The sequence below is a fragment of the Crocuta crocuta genome, unplaced genomic scaffold (genome assembly GCF_008692635.1).
Source record: "Crocuta crocuta isolate KB4526 unplaced genomic scaffold, BGI_CrCroc_1.0 scaffold7, whole genome shotgun sequence".
NCBI lineage: Eukaryota > Metazoa > Chordata > Mammalia > Carnivora > Hyaenidae > Crocuta > Crocuta crocuta.
In genome coordinates, this window is record NW_027531904.1 from 2,155,269 (window position 1) to 2,173,185 (window position 17,917).

General features: G+C 45.9%; 1 protein-coding gene across 1 annotated transcript in view; it reads right to left on the bottom strand.

Annotated features, from left to right (window-relative positions):
• The window catches only part of SV2B (synaptic vesicle glycoprotein 2B), an 83,090-nt gene that overhangs the window by 30,727 nt on the left and 34,446 nt on the right, over positions 1-17,917 (bottom strand). Inside the window, exons 4-7 of the mRNA XM_077774390.1 lie at positions 13,460-13,593; positions 11,796-11,885; positions 3,552-3,662; positions 2,641-2,729 (exon numbers count right to left, since the gene is read on the bottom strand). Of these exons, the coding sequence (XP_077630516.1) occupies positions 2,641-2,729; positions 3,552-3,662; positions 11,796-11,885; positions 13,460-13,593 (424 nt within the window). The remainder of the gene's footprint in view (positions 1-2,640; positions 2,730-3,551; positions 3,663-11,795; positions 11,886-13,459; positions 13,594-17,917) is intronic.

Consider the following 17,917-nt stretch of genomic DNA (forward strand, 5'->3'; position numbering starts at 1 on the left):
TGCATGAATACGGTTCATTATTAGAAACTCTAATATTATCACTCATCATATGGACAGATCTAAGGAAAAATATCAGAACCATCTCCATAGATGCTGAAAAGGCCCTTGATTTTTTAAGATTTCATCCCTGATTTAAAGCACACTAATAGATTGGGAACAGGCGGGCACTCCCTTAACATATAAGAAAATACACATCTCAGTTTGAAAAAGAAGTGGTAAAGGCATTCCCACTAACGTCAGAAGCAAGACTGGGACACCGATTATCACCACCACTACTTAACACCACATCATAGGGCTTAGCCAACTCAGGCAGGAGAGAAAACAGGAAATTAAAACTGTGAAGCAAGAGGTAAGACTATCTCCATTTCCAGATGATATAACTTTATACCCACAAAACTCAAGATCGCCAACCCACAAAACTGGCCGCTAAATATTTTTCAAAGATGTGCAACCCCATTCGTAACAAAAATGCAAATGAAAGCCTCACCATTATCATTGTCAACCACCAGATTCTCAAAAGCCTGGAGTTTGCCAAAACCCTGTTACTGAGGGTACAGGTAAGCAGGTGCTCTCATGCATCATGGGGGAGACTGGTCCATGTCTAAAAAAAGTTAGTGATGGATTCACTCCTTTGACTCCATAATCCCATGTCTAGATAGATACCTATTCCATCGATCAGCTTGCCCAAGTATAAAGTAGCCTGCAAGCACAATTGCTCAATGTGGTCTCATTTATGATAGCCCAAGTCTGAAGACTTCCCAAGGGTCTAGCACTAAGGCCCTAGTTGAATAAAGTGTGGCGCTACCCTGTGTTCTGTGCACGTGTACTACGCGTGAGGAAAACCTCAACTTACTGAGACAATAGCTCTACTGAATATAATGTTGAGTGTGAAAAGCAGATGTAGAATATGTCTTCCTTTGAATAAGGAAACGAGAAAAAAATAAGAATGTGAAACTATGTATATACCTCTCTGTTGCTTCAGCATTTGAAATGCATTACCTATTCAACAGAACTAAATCACATATAAGTAAATAAAATAAGACCTATTTTAGAGCTATCAGAGAACTGAACCCCAGTATCTACTATCTCTGGCTTCTGAAATGTTTCCTTCTCATTTAGACAGAGGAAATGGTGGGGAATAGGTCTGGCTTCCTCTCTGGCTTTACGTATTCGGGTCCCCATGAATTGAGAGAGGTATTGAGAGGTATTGAGATATTGAGAGAAAGTAGGTCTCTCCATGTTCTTCCAGGAATCAAAGAGACCAACAGACCCTATTTAATCTCCTTTGGGCACAAGTGGTGGTGAACAAAGCAATTTCACAGACAAAAGCTTAAAACCTCATCGAAAGTTCTTTGCTGATAACAGCAATTTATTGAGCACTTATTACATGCCAGAAATGACTGTAAGCACTTTCTATATACAGTAAGTAGCCTCATAACACAGTAAATAGCTGGAGTGGCATAAAGAGGGTCATTATATTTGGAAGGGCATGAAATGACAGGGGTGAAAACCTACCAGTTAAGACGAGCCAGCTAATCACCAATCCCATTACATTCGATTTTCCTTACTGGGGCGGGGAGGCACATCACTGCAATCACTGCAGTGTCTCGCTCTTTTATCTATTTAATAATCACAGTGCAACTGACGGCTGCCTACTCAGCCCTCATTCCCTGCTTCTTCCTCAAGAACAGAAACTAGATTTCGCTTCAGCAGCAACGGTATCTTTAGCTCAGAGGTCAATCCTGACTCGTCTGAAATGCCTGGGAAATCACATCTCCTTTGCCAGTGATTCGTTCGGCACTAGGTGTGTGACACACATCTGGCTAGTATAACAGAGAGAAAGGCTGCTGGGGAGGGGGTGCTCTTGAGAAAGCTTTCCTTGCTGTTAAAAAGAGAAGCTCGGGGGCGCCTGGGGGGCTCAGTAGGTTAAGTGTCTGACTTCAGCTCAGGTCATGATCTTACAGTTCATGGGTTCGAGCCCCACATTGGGCTCTGTGCTGAGAGCTCAGAGCCTGGAGCCTGCTTTGGACTCTGAGTCTCCTCCTCTCTCTCCCTTCCCCTGCTCACACTCTCTCTCTCAAAAATAAATAAGCATTAAAAAAACTTAAAAATAAATAAAAGGATAAGCTCAGACAGAGGCAGTCTCTTCCTCCTTGGAACATTTTCCCATTGGTGTTTTTGTTTGTTTGTTTTTAAAATTTTTAATGTTTTGTTTTGTTTTTGAGACAGAGTATGAGCAGAGGAGGGGCAGAGAGAGGGAGACACAATCCAAAGCAGGCTCCAGGCCCTAAGCAATCGGCACAGAGCCCGACGCAGGGCTCGAACTCACAAACTGCGAAATCACAACCTGAGCCGAAGTTGGATGCTTAACCAACTGAACCACCCAGGCGCCCCTCCACTCCACTGTTGATGGGATGCCAAGAAGAGCTCAGGCATCTGGCCATCACCCGGAGAGCTATAGCCTGAGACTGAAACAAAGGATAAGACATGTCCTTGTTGTAGAAGCCACTAGACTGGGTTGCCTGTTACTTGCAACCAAAAACATCCAGACTCCATGTGTTAGAATGAATTGTAACCTTTGGTTTATAGATGAGGCACTTGCACAGGGAAATGAGTGAGGCTGAGTAAGCCAGCATTTACCTTAAAGCCATGGTGAACCAGACCACAGCCAGAATCAGCGTGTTCATCCTGTAGGGCCCCATCACACAGTACATAGCATTATCCCAGACCTGTAACCCACACAGAGAAAGGTTATTAAAGCAAGGGACGTGAGACTTGGAAGAGCCCGTTTGCAAGATGTTCTGATAAATTTCCTAGGAATCCATGAGAGAACGGGCAACCATGGTCTCCCAGAGGCAGCAATGCTGTTCAAATAACAAAGAGAGCTTCTTCTCTCCTTACTGCTGGCCTCAGCCTCCCACACAGCAGCCCCGGAGCGTCTTCCCTGGGAACACGACAGTACTGCACACAGGCCCTCAAAAGCACACTGAGCCGGGATTCCAAGACACTGAGTCACCTTGAGTAGTGAGTTCTGCCCTCTGTCTGTGGGAGTGGCTGATATTCCCAGCACTTAACAGCCATTCAAAACGAAGGTCATCAGCTACCTCAGTGTTTGACCGCTGACTTGCCTAGAGGAGTCACTTCTCCAGAGAAATGGCCTTGCCCTTCATAGAGACTTTCTCAGAAATCTCCAACACACTCAAGGAACAATCTATTTCACTCACTCCTGTCTTCCTCTGGCTTATGTAAAAAGAAGATGCTAGAGAGAAGGATGTTTACTAAGAGGAGACATTGCGCCTGCATTCAAAATCTCTTCCTTGGGGAGGAAGAGCAAAGAAAAGACACTAAGGTTTAGAGAGTTTGTGGCTCAAGTCACACAGCAAGTGAGAAGCAGCCACGGGCTATGTCCCAAATGTCCCCGTCCAAGGTACTTCCTCTCCACCACACTGTCCTGGGTTGATGGGGGTGTTCAGGGTCTTTATCCTTCATCCACTGAAGTTACAGCTTGCCACATGGACTGCCTCTCATCTCCTTCATGTTCCCAATCATACCTGCTTGAACGTGGTCTTGAACCTGACCAGCCAGCGCTGGTACCAAGTTCCTGTTGAACTTTGGATCTCAATGAATTCATCCATTTGCTTGGGGGTTTTGATGTGGGACACCTGCAAAACAAAGATGGTGGACAGAATCTTAACCCCACTTTATGTCAAACTTTTCTTTTCTTTTTTTTTTTAAATGTTTTATTTATTTCTAGGAGAGAGAGACAGCGTGAGCAGGGGAGGGTCAGAGAGAGAGGGAGTCACAGACTGAAACAGGCTCCAGGCTCTGAGCTGGCAGTCAGCACAGAGCCCGACGCGGGGCTCGAACCCACGAACCGCGAGATCATGACCTAAGCGAAAGTCGGACGCTTAACCGACTAAGCCACCCAGGCGCCCCATGTCAAACTTCAATGTTTCATTTAGTGTAACTGATTTATGTAAGTTATGAAGGGCCATAGGAGCCCTTGATGACCCTCGAGTTCAGTGATTCTTAATCAAAGATGTACATGGCCTCTGTTAGGACTCTTTCTCAGGCAGATATGTCCTACCACAGACAAGATGAACCCATCTTTTCACTAGATCATGCTTTTGAGAAATTTATATTCATCAGACATAATACACTGACTTCCCATCTATATCTGATTTGCCTACAGTAGAGTGACTCCACCTTGAAATTCAGAAATCAATCCTTAATAGGTATTAACTATTAACATCACAGAAGTCTAGAACCCATGTAAGCAATGGTGTGTGTGTGTTGGGGGAGAGGTCGCTTTTTAAGATTTTTTTTAATTTTTTAAATTTCATTTATTTATTTTGAGAAAGAGAGAGTGTGAGAGAGAGGCAGAGAGAGACAATCCCAAGCAGATTGTGTACTGTCAGTGCAGAGCCAAATACAGGGCTCCATCTCATGAACTGTGAGATCATGATCTGAGCCAAAATAAAGAGTCAGAGCTTGGGGCACCTGGGTGGCCCAGGTCCCAATCTCATGGTTCATGAGTTTGTGCCCCATATCAGGCTCTCTGCTGTCAGCATGGAGCCCACTTTGGATCCTCTATCCACCCCCCACCCCTTCCCCACTCATGTGTTTTGCTTTCTCTCAAAAATAATAAATTTAAAAAATTGTAATAAATAAAAAATTTATTAAGTAAAAATTTTTTTTTTATTTCACACTTTTTAATTATTTTAAGGTTGTTAAAAGGCACAAGTACAAATATCAAGTATCATCTTAATGGAGTGGGCAGTATCTGACTTACATTTTCTTCCAGGAAGAGAGGCTCCTCTAAGTTCATGTATACTTATTAATCAGTGTTATCTTAAAAAGCAGTATTATTGCAAGGACTCCAGGCTCATAAAATAGGGGCAGAGCCTGTATTAGGAGATTCAAGGACATTTATCTGTTTATTAGTAAATTATATTTTTTTATATAGTTAATTACCTTTAATGACTTTCAAGTTATCTCTTGCTTTCATGCCTGGTTAGAGACATTTGGAGTAACTTTGTTGTAGAGGTAGTTGGGTTGGATTATCTCTTATTTATAGAAATATTCTACATCCCAAAGGGATACCCTGGTAGGAAACAAGCATTGGAGTACTACATACACTCTTTTACTCACATGACACCAACTGGTTAAAGGTTAGTAACATAAAAAGTAAAAAAATTTTTTAATTAAAAAAAGAGTCACACATTTAACTGACTGGGCCACCCAGGTGCCCCACTACATAAGATATCTTTAAAACACAGCAGAATAAAGAAATCATGTTCTCCTTGCTGTCTCTGGTTTTCCTGGTAGAAATCACATAAATGGGGGGTAGGGATAAGGTTATACATCTCAGCGCTCCCCCTCAAGGGCCCTGCAAAATGTTGACTTGTCCAATGTCAGCAGGTAGCCCCAGTGAGCAGTCCTGACTCACCAACACAGTGTCTGTCAAGTTAACCAATGTTTAAAGCAACCACTGAATTCTACAACTAATCATCATGTTAGCAAGATTGCCAACCATACACTCTTTTTAGCCAAGTGAGCAAGGTTCATGGTTACAGACATATTCAGGGGGAAAATGGAAGAACACTCAAAAAAATTCAGAGTTTCCATCACCCCTCCAACAAACTTTATTTATTTGTCATAAGAGTTTCTCCACTGCTTTCTTCAGCCATCTGAGCACATGAGGACATGTGAAGAAGCAGAGCTGGAAATCCACAGGGAAAAATCAGCCCCTGAATATGGACAAAGGGCTCATTAGCTCTGAGCCCTAGGTCGAGGATGGCATGCCTATGCTTTCCTAAACTCTAAAAACAGTAGTTCTTAAACTTGAGAGAGGCCTGGCACCCCTTTAAGAATCTGGTAAAAGGGGGCACCTGGATGGCTGAGTCGGTTAAGCATCTGGCTTTGACTTAGGTCATGATCTCACAGTCCATGAGTCCGAGCCCCGTGTCGGGCTCTGTGCTGACAGCTCAGAGCCTGGAGCCTGCCTCAGATTCTGTGTCTCCCTCTCTCTCCACTTTCCCCCTCTCAAGCTCTCTCAAAAAAAAAAGAAAAAAGAAACATTAAAAATTGTTTTAAAAAGAATCTGGTATGGGGCGCCTGGGTGGCTTAGTCGGTTAAGCGTCCGACTTTCGCTTAGGTCATGATCTTGCGGTTCGTGGGTTCGAGCCCCGCATTGGGTTCTGTGCTGACTGCCAGCTCGGAGCCTGGAGCCTGTTTCAGATTCTGTATCTCCCTCTCTCTCTGACCCTCCCCTGCTCATGCTGTGTCTGTCTCTCTCTCTCTCCTAGAAATAAATTTTAAAAAATTAAAAAAAAAAAAAAAGAATCTGGTAAAAGCATCTTCCTGAAATTGGAGGGAAGGAGCATGCTGAGAGCCTCCTGGGTGTGTCCAGCCACCCACAGGTGCATGTCTGTTGCAAGTCTCTCTGCCTGGGCTCTGACAGGGATGCAGGGGGGTAAACACACAGGCCCTGGAACAGAACCCCCGGTGGGAACTGGGCTTCATGTTATCAGATACCCCCAGGGAGGCCATGAGCCCTCACTGCAGCCAAAAGAGGTCAGAGGGGAAGGTTGACCCCCAAATCAGGAAGCAGGTCAAAAATCAGACTCCTAGGCACTAAGATAGCCACTCAAATGCTACCTTCTCCCTTCATTGCTCCTCAGGGGAGAAAAAATAACAACCTATTCCCTAGGGACGTGGAGAGTGAGTGTATTAACAACCTCAAGCAAAATTACTCTACTTGACAATTAACTAGGATACTTGTCTTTGATTGGGTCTAAATTGGAACATGGCCTGTGTTCACCCCAGCCGTGCAGAACATTTCACAGGGGACACCTGCCTGGGGGCAGTTCAGAAGCTCAGGAGGCAGCCAGCGAATGGAGTGGTCAAATCTAGGGCTTTGCAGGGAAGGAAAAAGTTTCCCTCGCCCCTCTTAGCAACCCAGGCTGGGTATGAAAATTAAACTGACAAAGATAGATTAACAGGAGAAAAACCTACACCTTCAATCGAATTTTAACACGTGCAAGGGAGCCTTCCAAAAACAACGAAGGACTGGGGAAGAAAGCGGAGCAGAAAGCTTTTATACCTTTTAGATCATGAAATAAGGAATTTGTTTTGTTTTAAATTTTTTTTTTTTGCATTTATTTATTTTTGAGAGACAGAACACAAGTGGGAGTGGGACAGAGAGAGAAGGAGACACAGAATCCAAAGCCGGCTGACAGCTCAGAGCCTGACGCGGGGCTCGAACTCACGAACCGTGAGATCATGACCTGAGTTGAAGTCGGATGCTTAACTGACTGAGCCACCCAGGCGCCCCATGAAACAAGGAATTTGTAAAGAATTGACAAGACGAAGGGGTTGAGGCTAAGGGTGGTAAATGGTGAAGAAATGACTCGGAAGAAAGGGTTGATTTAACAAGGTTTGTTTAACACAGCCTTCTCGGCCCCGCCCTGCATCTCTGGTGATCAGAATGTCTTCTTTCCTCCTGCTACGGGGACAGTAACTTCACACAGCAGATTTTTATGACCTGTTCCAGGGAAGAAGGGTGAGTGGGGAGAGGTCAGAGTGATCTTCCTGCCTCTGCTATTTTCTCAGACTCCTTTAGCTTAAGGCACTCGATATACCAAGGCGCCATATTTTAGCATAGTGAGGACCCAGCACCTGTCACTCTACTGCTCATTATGTCATGTCGTTTACTGCAGGGAGCACTGGGGAGCAAAGCAGTTAACCCCATTCAGTCGGAGTTCACTCCCGACTGCCACTGCTCCCTGACTCGCCAACATTTTCCAGTTGTTCTTTCTTTTCTTTCCGCTGGCCCATCCGGTCCCTCACTTCTACATAATTAATAGGATTACAAAGTCAGCAGGGAATGCTGAGGCCATAACCTTTTTAATTCTCTTTCCTGTTAGACGAAAACTACTAAAAGCAGGGGTGATGCCTAAGGACTCGTGACGAGCACGTGGGCTGGACTAACAGAATGCCCACGGGCCACGGGGCCCAGGTGCCCACTCAGGGATCTCTGCCTGAACTCTGCCTCGAGGCGCACGTCCATCCCCAGGTGAGGGGCTCTAGGGCGGAAGTGAAAGGCTGAGTTTTTGCCTTTGGAAACCAGAGGCTTCCGGTTTATTGATTTCCAAGCTGAGACCTCCTTCCTCAAAATGAGGCTGCTCAAGAGAGAATGTGGGGGGGAAAAAAAGAGAGAGAGAGAATGTGGGATCACTTCTCTAAAAGGACCCCTGGTCTGGCAAGCCCACGTGGTTGATTTAGAAGCGGTCCTTCTGGAAGCAGCAGTCAGGGAAGCCCTCTGTGTCAGATACCGCTCGGGCCCCTGGGTAAGACGGGGGCCAGGGAGAGTCTGCAGTCACTGGAAAGGCGGGGACAGGTGCGCAGAGGAGGCAGAGAGCAAGCATCCAGCAAGACGCCTCTCAGGGGCTCTGGGTTTGCTTGGAATAAATACACCAACAGACTGCTCGGGGGGAGGGGGGGCAGGGAATGATAGAGAAGCCCAGTGACCTGTGGCACAGAGGAAAGAGGGGGAAGGCTAAAAAGGAGGAAGAAAAGTGGGAAGAAGGGGAAGACTGTGTGCTCTGTGAGGAAGTTCCTCAAATTGTCAGGAAAGTTATTAAGCTTGTAAATGCCTAGAATGAGTGACGTGCGTCTGTGTGTCTATACATGTGTCCTGTGTCTCTGTGTCTGCGTGTGTGTCTGTATACATGTATCTGTGTGTCTGTATGTATGATGTGTGTGTCTGTGTGTCTATGTGTGTGTCTATGTGTGTCTGTATACATGTATCTGTGTGTCTGCATGTATGATGTGTGTGTGTCTGTGTGTCTATGTGTCTATGTGTGTGTCTACGTGTCTATGTGTGTGTGTCGCTATATGTGTATGTCTGTGTCTGTGGGTGTCTGTATGCATGTATCTGTGTGTCTCCATGTATGATGTGTGTGTCTGTGTGTCTATGTGTCTATGTGTGTGTCTACGTGTCTATGTGTGTGTGTCGCTATATGTGTATGTCTGTGTCTGTGGGTGTCTGTATGCATGTATCTGTGTGTCTCCATGTATGATGTGTGTGTCTGTGTGTCTATGTGTCTATGTGTGTGTCTACGTGTCTATGTGTGTGTGTCGCTATATGTGTATGTCTGTGTCTGTGGGTGTCTGTATGCATGTATCTGTGTGTCTCCATGTATGATGTGTGTGTCTGTGTGTCTATGTGTCTATGTGTGTGTCTACGTGTCTATGTGTGTGTGTCGCTATATGTGTATGTCTGTGTCTGTGGGTGTCTGTATGCATGTATCTGTGTGTCTCCATGTATGATGTGTGTGTCTGTGTGTCTATGTGTCTATGTGTGTGTCTACGTGTCTATGTGTGTGTGTCGCTATATGTGTATGTCTGTGTCTGTGGGTGTCTGTATGCATGTATCTGTGTGTCTCCATGTATGATGTGTGTGTCTGTGTGTCTATGTGTCTATGTGTGTGTCTACGTGTCTATGTGTGTGTGTCGCTATATGTGTATGTCTGTGTCTGTGGGTGTCTGTATGCATGTATCTGTGTGTCTCCATGTATGATGTGTGTGTCTGTGTGTCTATGTGTCTATGTGTGTGTCTACGTGTCTATGTGTGTGTGTCGCTATATGTGTATGTCTGTGTCTGTGGGTGTCTGTATGCATGTATCTGTGTGTCTCCATGTATGATGTGTGTGTCTGTGTGTCTATGTGTGTGTGTCTCTGTGTCTGTATACATGTGTCTGTATTATCATGTGCATGTGTTCCTCTATCTATATGTATGTGTCTGTGTGTCTGTATTATTAGGTGTGTGTGTCTGTGTGTCTGTGTGTGTGTCTGTATTATGATATGTGTGTGTGTCTGTGTGTCTACATGTGTATCTGTGTGTATGATGAGTGTGTGTCTGTGTCTCTATGTGTGTGTTTGTGTCTTTGTCTCTGTGTGTGTCTGTGTGTGTGTGTCACACCAGGTCGATGTGGTACAAAGTCCAGCCCAGCTGATGTGGATTCAGAGGCCCGAGGCGGAGACAGAAGACCACGAAGACGCCTCCCGGGAATAAGGGTGGGGGACTCAGCCCAGCACACGCAGGTGCCTGTGGGCAGGGAGCCCCGCTAAGGGCGGCTGTCCACACCTGTGTCCACGGCTGCAGGACTATGATCCGTCGCAGGCAGCAGTGGGGCTGGGGTTCTGGGAGAGCCAGCTACGCCCAGTTTTCCTGTTAGTCGTGCTTCTTAATAAATGCGTGTAATAAAAGCACTGGTCTCATATTTTAGATATTTTTAGCAGCATTGGGATCGACAGAAATAGGCCATTGAACAGCAATAAAATTTATCGCTAATTTAATTTATGAAAATAATAGGTCATAACATTTTAGAATAATAATTAATGCTTATGTAGCCCCTACTCCCAGGCAGATACTGGCTTAGGCCACTTATTCAATCCCTACCATAAACATATTTACAGATATTATCATCAGGTCTTTCCACAATAAGGAAACTGAGGCAGAGACTGTACCTTGCCTAAGCCCACACAGCTACAAAGTATCAAAACTGGGGTTTGGACTCAGACTGTCTCACTCCGAGTTGTGGATTCTTAGCACCAGGTGGTCCTGCCTGAGACTCGGGGCTTCTAGGACAACTGTTTTGTGCAGAATCAATGGCGGAAGCCAAAGAAGCAAAAGCAGTGAATTGGAGCAGAAGGCAGTTAATCCAGGAGGGCTTCCTTGTGGAAAGGGCTTCCTTTCCAGCCTGCAAGGAAGGTATGCGAACAGGTGCTCAGACCCTCAGTGGGCCGCTCCTCACTGGCCACAGAGCTTGGCTGGGGGCGCCCAGATCGTGGTAACTCACACGGCATCTTCCTGGAACTGCCACTCACTAGTAATTCACTTTTTAAACTAGCAAGAAACAAAATTCAGGCTAAGAGAAACGACTCTCCTGTTGCTCACGGCACTTAGATTGTCACAGCCCTACTGAAGTGTCATTTGGCAGCATAACTCAAGAGCTATAAAAATCCTAGTGCTTTTTGAGCCAGTCATTTTATTTCCAGGAGTCTCCCCTTAGAAAACCCACCGAGAACTGGAAGGGGAAGGAACCAGGAGTGTGAGAAACAATGTTAACAGGAACAAGGTAACAAAACAGGGTAGATAAGTTTCTAGTGTTCAGGGACACGTCTAGAGAAAGTGTGTTCATGTTCCCAAGATTAATGTGTACGGAAAGGAAAATTCTGTGGGGCGCCTGGGTGGCTTAAGCGTCTGACTTCAGCTCAGGTCATGATCTCGTGGTTCGTGAGTTCAAGCCCCGTGCCAGGCCAGGCTCTGTGCTGACAGCTCAGAGCCTGGAGCCTCCTTCAGATTCTGTGTCTCCCTCTCTCTCTCCCTGCTCATTCTCTCTCTCTCTCTCTCTCTCTCTCTCTCCCTCCCTCACACTCAAAAATAAACATTTTTTAAAAAGAATAATTCTGAGACAATAGACAGAATACTTATGAGTACTCTTTAAAAATATGTAGATGTAAATATATGTACATATGCTAATTCCCGTACAAATACAGCTAGTTTTTCTCTTTCGCTGTTTTTTATTTTGTAACAAACAGCAGTAACAAGAAGGATATCCATCAAAATGAACAAATAATTATGACACATTAATAGGAAGGTCAGGGGTTTTATTATATACTTTCTTTGTCCAATTGATATAATAACAGAATAAAATTAATTTTTAGCAAGACAAAATAGTAAAACGGGGAACCCCCCCACCCTGTTGGCAAAGATGCCACACACTTACCGTGAACACCTTCTCGGGGGTCCCCTTCGCCCTCATGTTCGTGTCATGAACTTGCTTGAGAATCATCCAGGCTTCGTCGTGCTTACCCATCTGGTTAAAGAAAGGAAAGAGGAATAAGAACTCCCTTGCTGAGTAAGAGTGGAAGCCCGACACATCCGAGTGTGAGGCGATTAGACACGGATTCACTGCCATCTGGGGCTTGTGACCAAGACCAGGCTCTGCCCCCAGCCCATCTCGGAAGGATAACGAGGTAGCGCCTTCCAGGTATAAATGTGAGGCATTGCCCCATCAGACACTATTCCCATCACACAGTACAACACTGTTGTAACGTCGTTGTCAAGTTGAATGGGGCGCCTGGGTGGCTCAGTCGGTTGTGCATCCGACTTCAGGTCAAGGCGTGATCTCACGGTTGGAGCCCCACGTGAGGCTCACTGCTGACAGTGTGGAGCCCGCTTCGAATCCTCTGTCTCCCTCTCTCTCTGCCCCTCCACTGCTGGTGCTATCTTAAAAATAAACATTTTTAAAAAATTGAATGGACTGCTGGGTGGGAACCACATTCCTCTCTGACAAGGGAGAGCAAAGCAGCAACAGGTTATGATTGAATTGTGCTCCCCCCACCCCAGGACCTTGGAATATGACCCTATTTGGAACTAGGCTTGCTGTAGATGTAATTAAGATGAGTTCTGACTGGAGCAGCGCGGGCTCTAGTTCAACTGCAGTCTTTACAAGAAGCCAGCCGTGTGAGTACACCAGGTGGGAGATCGCCTGGGAAGACACGTGCAGGAAGGAGGGAGGCAGCTGTGAGCCACGTGACTTCCAGCAAAGCACCGGAAGCTAGAAGACGCAAGGAAGGACTCCCCGGTAGACTTCAGACTGAAGGAGGCTCGGCTGATACCTTGATGTTGAGCTTCCAGCCTCCAGAACTGTGAAACCATTTCTGTTACTTTAAGCTACTCAGTTTGTAACAAAGTGCTTTGTGTCAGCGGCCCAAGGAAACTAACACACAACAGAGGGTACAGGTTGAGATATCCCTGGTTAAAAACAGACAGAAACAAAAACTCCCTGTTGTGCCTGCCCCTGATCAATGGCACAAAAGAATTTGACAAGGTGATCACTCTGTAGAAAGATCTAGAAGGAGACACATAGGTAGCCTCAGAATTGGGGATGGAGGAGGTTGCTCCTCTGCCAGCCCTGCCCTGTCTGACCACCGCAGGCTCGAGGGACCCCCACCCCAGCCTAAAGGATTCTTCTCACAAAACCCCAGCAGCAGCTCTCCGGTGGGGAGGGGACCCAGATGGTCAAGAGTCCTGATGGACTTGGGAACCACACAAGTATTGCCACTGATCTCACTGCAGCAACTTGAAAAAGCATCCCACCGGTTCGAAGAGCCTCTGGAGAGGGTGGGTGCTGGAGGCAGCCCGGGGAAGCCCCTCCACTGCCACCCAGCCGGGGGAGCCGTGTGCCCCTTGGCACTCAGGGAGCTCCTGAGCCCCTCTGCCTCTGACGGTCATCATCCAGGGCCACGGGCTGCAGGGAAGCCAGACCTAATGATGGGCCACGTCGGCCGACACGGGGGTGGGTTGCAACCTGCAAGCAGGAAGGGAGGCGGGGCTGAAGGGCTGTCACATAGGGTGGGGACACTGGGGGGTGGGGGGCTGACTCACCTCCAGCAGGAATCGTGGGCTCTCTGGCATGAACCGCAGGGCCACCATGGACACGGTGCAGGGCAGAGCGCAGATGATGACAAACACTCGCCAGCTGTGGAAGTGGTAATTGGTGCCCATGCTGAAGCCCCAGCCTGCGAAGAAACAATAGCAGCATCACCCTAAGCTGGCTCTCAACTTAGGGCACGAGAGCATCACCCAGGGCGCAGGTTAAAATGCATTTCCCCCACGCCCACCCCGCACCCGCCTGTCCCCAAAGCTTCTGAAGCAGGAGTCTGGAATAGGCTCTGAGAATGTGCATCTCGACAATGCTTGGAATGCTCTCTCTCCCTCTCTGTCTCTCTGCCCCTCCCCTGCTCATCTCTCTCTCTCTCTCTCAAAAATAAATGAACTTCCAAAAAGAATTTAAGTTAACAAACTGTTAAATAACAGATGTTCTCTTCCCTGGCCTTGACAATAAGGTGCGGTGACCTACCCTTGCAGGGCCCCTTTCCTTTCCTTCTCCTAGCCCCTCCCACAGAGTGAGGGGCCCCGTGTTGACCCATGTGAACACATCACACTCTGCGGCAATAAAAATGAGTGTCCTTGTCATGATTCCGTGAGTTTAGTGGGGATTTCTGGGTTCTGAGCACTCAGAGCATGATCTGGGAGGGGGGTGATTACTCTTCAGGGACCCCTTGCCTTATAGGAAGGGGTATGGCTAAAGGAAAGCCAGGCCAGGAGGGCCTTATGTGGCCCTGGGGTCCCTCTTACCCAGGTCAAAGGGCAATACCAGCTGCAGCTGTTTCTAATGCAAAGGGTTTCAGGACCACACTCTGAAAAACACCATCAGTCATAATAAAAGCACACCCATTGTGTCACGCTTCACAGATACTGCGGTTTTTGCAAACTGAAGGTTCGTGGCGACCCCATGATGAGCAAGTCTGTTGGCACTATTTTTCCATCAGCACCTGCTCACTTTGTGTCTCTGTGTCACGTTTTGGTGATTCCCGAAATACTTCAAACTTTTCCATTATTATCACATTTGTTTTGGTAATCTGTGATCCGTGATGACTACTTGCCAAAAGCTCAGAAAACGGTGAATAGTTTTTCAGCTGTAAAGTATTTCTTTAATTAAGGCGTGTACATTTTTTAGATGTAATGCTACTGTACATGTAATAGAGTATCGTTCGTTCTAAACATAACTGCTGTATGCACTGAGAAACCAAGTAATTCACTTGACTCGCTTTACTGTGATATTTGCTTTACTGAAGTGGTCTGAAACTGAACCCATAATATTTCCAAGGTATGCCTACATTAAAAATTGTTTTTAATTTTAAAGAGATGGGGCTTCTAAATTCAAATGAATTCTATCATCACTGAAATGGAGAGACTAGCTCCTTCTCCACATTGTTTTTTTTTTTCTTTTTATAGTTTATTTTTGAGGCAGAGAGAGACAGAGCATGACCAGAGTAGGGGTAGAGAGAGAGGGAAACAGAATCTGAAACAGGATCCAGGCTCCGAGCTGCCAGCACAGAACCCCATGCGGGGCTTGAACCCACGAACCGCGAGACCATGACCTGAGCCAAAGTTGGACGCTTAACTGACTGAGCCACCCAGGTGCCCCTCAGCATTGATTATTGAAAGCACTCTAAAATTCATTTTTAGGAATTCCTTTGGGATCTACAAAACATTATTTCAAAACTGTCTATGGGTCGCAAAAGTCCCTCTTTTAAGGAATGGTAGCACAGTGGAAACAGCCTAGATGTTTGCAGTGACACAGCAGAGTACAAATCCTGGCTTTCTCACATCATTACTGTGTTGGTGGGTTTTCACAGCTGCAGAATGCAGGTAACAATATCAACACAGGTTTACTGGGTGCAAAAGCTCCTGACAACCAATAATAATTCATCTGCTTTGAGATTAGATTTGATTTGTTTGGAAATAGCTGCATGATATTTACTGCCGAAGTTGTTGACTAAAATAGATGAATATCAGCGAAGATCAGCAAAAAAATTGCTTTTTTTTAAAAAAAAATCCAAGGTTAGGGACACGTGGGTGGCTCAGTTGGTTAAGCATCTGACTTTGGCTCAGGTCACAATCTTGCTGCTCATGGGTTTGGGCCCCGTGATAGGTTCTGTGCTGATACCTTGGAGTCTGGAGCCTGCTTTGGATTCTCTCTCTCTCTCTTTCTCTTTCTCTGTCTCTCTCTCCCCCCACTCATGCTCTCTCTCTCAAAAATAAATAAACATTAAAAAAAAGTTTTTAAAAATCCAAGGTTATAAAAGAGATTGGTTTTCTCATGCCACTCAAAGTAGCTTTGAAAACATTCCAACAGCATATTTTTAAAGACAAAACTGTATAAATGAATGTATTGATTTCTCAAGTTCAGAGGGTAATCATTACCGGGACATAAAATCTCTATTCCATTTACTATCTGCAAAGTGCAATAAAATGCAGTGCAATAAAATGAGGTATGTTTATACTTCAAAATCTACCATATGACCAACTCCAGTGGTGGGCAGTGAATGTCTTGAAAGCTCTGTTATTCCCATTGTGTTTCAACTTGGTCTACTTGCACTTGACCCTTAACCCATTGTGCTTCAACTCGTTCTATTTGCACTGCTGTTTCTGCTAATACTTCCTACTCAGAGTAATGAAAGGACTAGCCAGAGGGATCCCAGGTGGGGTGGGTGGCAGAGGGGCTGAAATGACTGTGACACATTTGGCCACACAATACACACTTCATCCAACTTTCTCGACCAGAACCAAATCTCTGTTTTGCACAGCAGGATGTCCCGGGGGTTTGTTTGCCTTAATTTTAATTAAAAAGCCTTTCCTTTCTCCTGAGAGCAACACTAGAAAGGGGAAGATAAAACCATAGTCATATTTACACATTCACAGCTCATGTCCAAAAGCTACTCTTGAGTAATTAGAGGTCAAGTTGATCAAAAGAACGGTGTTCTCATCATCAGGTGGATGATGAAGGAAGGCAAGCAGAAGTAGGTGCGTTTCTAAAGTATTCTGCCCAAGACAAACTTTTTTCTTTACGATAATGCGTGTAAATTATCTCAAATCCCTTATTCCCTTGTGCCCCTGGGGTTTTTATGGGGATTTTAGTAATCTGTATTTATCACGTTCATTAGGCCAATCTTTGGGACCTTAAATTAAATAAAATTAAATAGTGAACCGCTTCCAAATATATAGAACAACCTATTAATTTGGAGACAGGGATTGTTCTGTTCACTGATCTTTTAGCTTGCCCTCCTTTTCTCCGTCAGGATTTCATAAACAGCTGGTGCTGCTGACTACAATAAGAATTAATCTTCCGTAATATATTCATTTTTTTTCCCGGGCTGTGCCCGTGGATTCCCAGGAAAACATTCTGAGTTTTGTAATTTTCTTTCTCAATGACTCAGTCACCCGAATTCCTGGTGCCAAGACCTCCCATCACTTCATTCCTGCAAAAGCAATTAAGTGGGTCGCACAACCAAGAGCGCAAACATCAGTCTCCTTTCTTTAGTTTCCCTGGCGTGTGTCCCTGCTCAGGGGAGGGGTGTGAGAGGATTAATGTCTTAGGCACATTGAGAAATATCACCGAATGTCTGGTTCACTGTGGACAGGACATCTGGTCCTGGCAAAATGAGGCTTAAAGTAAATAATCACTCCTGTGATACAGTCACCCTAGTCTCCCATGTCCATAGGGTGGGCTCCCCATCCCAGCTAATGCTTGTTTCAATGAAGCCTAATCATCCCAGAGGTCTGTATGTTTAAAAGGGACTCTAAAAGTCCCAGATTTCTTTTTTTTTAAATGTTTTTATTTATTTCTGAGAGAGAGAGAGACAGCATGAGCACGGGAGGGTTAGAGAGAGAGGGAGACACAGAATCTGAAACAGGCTCTAGGCTCTGAGCTAGATAACAGCACAGAGCCCAACGCGGGGCTCGAACCCACCAACCGTGAGATCATGACCTGAGCCGAAGTCAGGCGCTTAACCGACTGAGCCACCCAGGTGCCCCTAAAAGTCCCAGATTTCATACAAGGCTGCAAACAGGAAAAACATCCTGTCGGTTTGGGGTAAAATATTTCACCAGAAGCCTGATGTCAGCCAGCAGCGGCGAGCCAGCAGCCACGTGGCCCCTCCGCCATGGATATCCCGTTCAGTCTTGGTCAACACGCCCTCAACTTGAGTCCTTGTATTGCCTCCTTAGCAACCAGACCCCCAGACATCGGAGTGTGCTTGTATGTGCAAAGCAAAGTGAAAAAGTGATGCACCGTGCAGCGACCATTGTGGGGAGCCCCTCTCACAACACCCCATGATTGTGGGCTCCATCGTAAGGTAGACACCTGGTCTGGGGGGCACTGACCCCACCCGCCATGCCACAGAGGCAGGAAGGAAGTATCTGGAAACCAATCAGGGCCCAGCATCTCTGGGGTGTCCTGATTGGCTGAGGTAGGCAAGTGACCTAGGCTGAACAGAG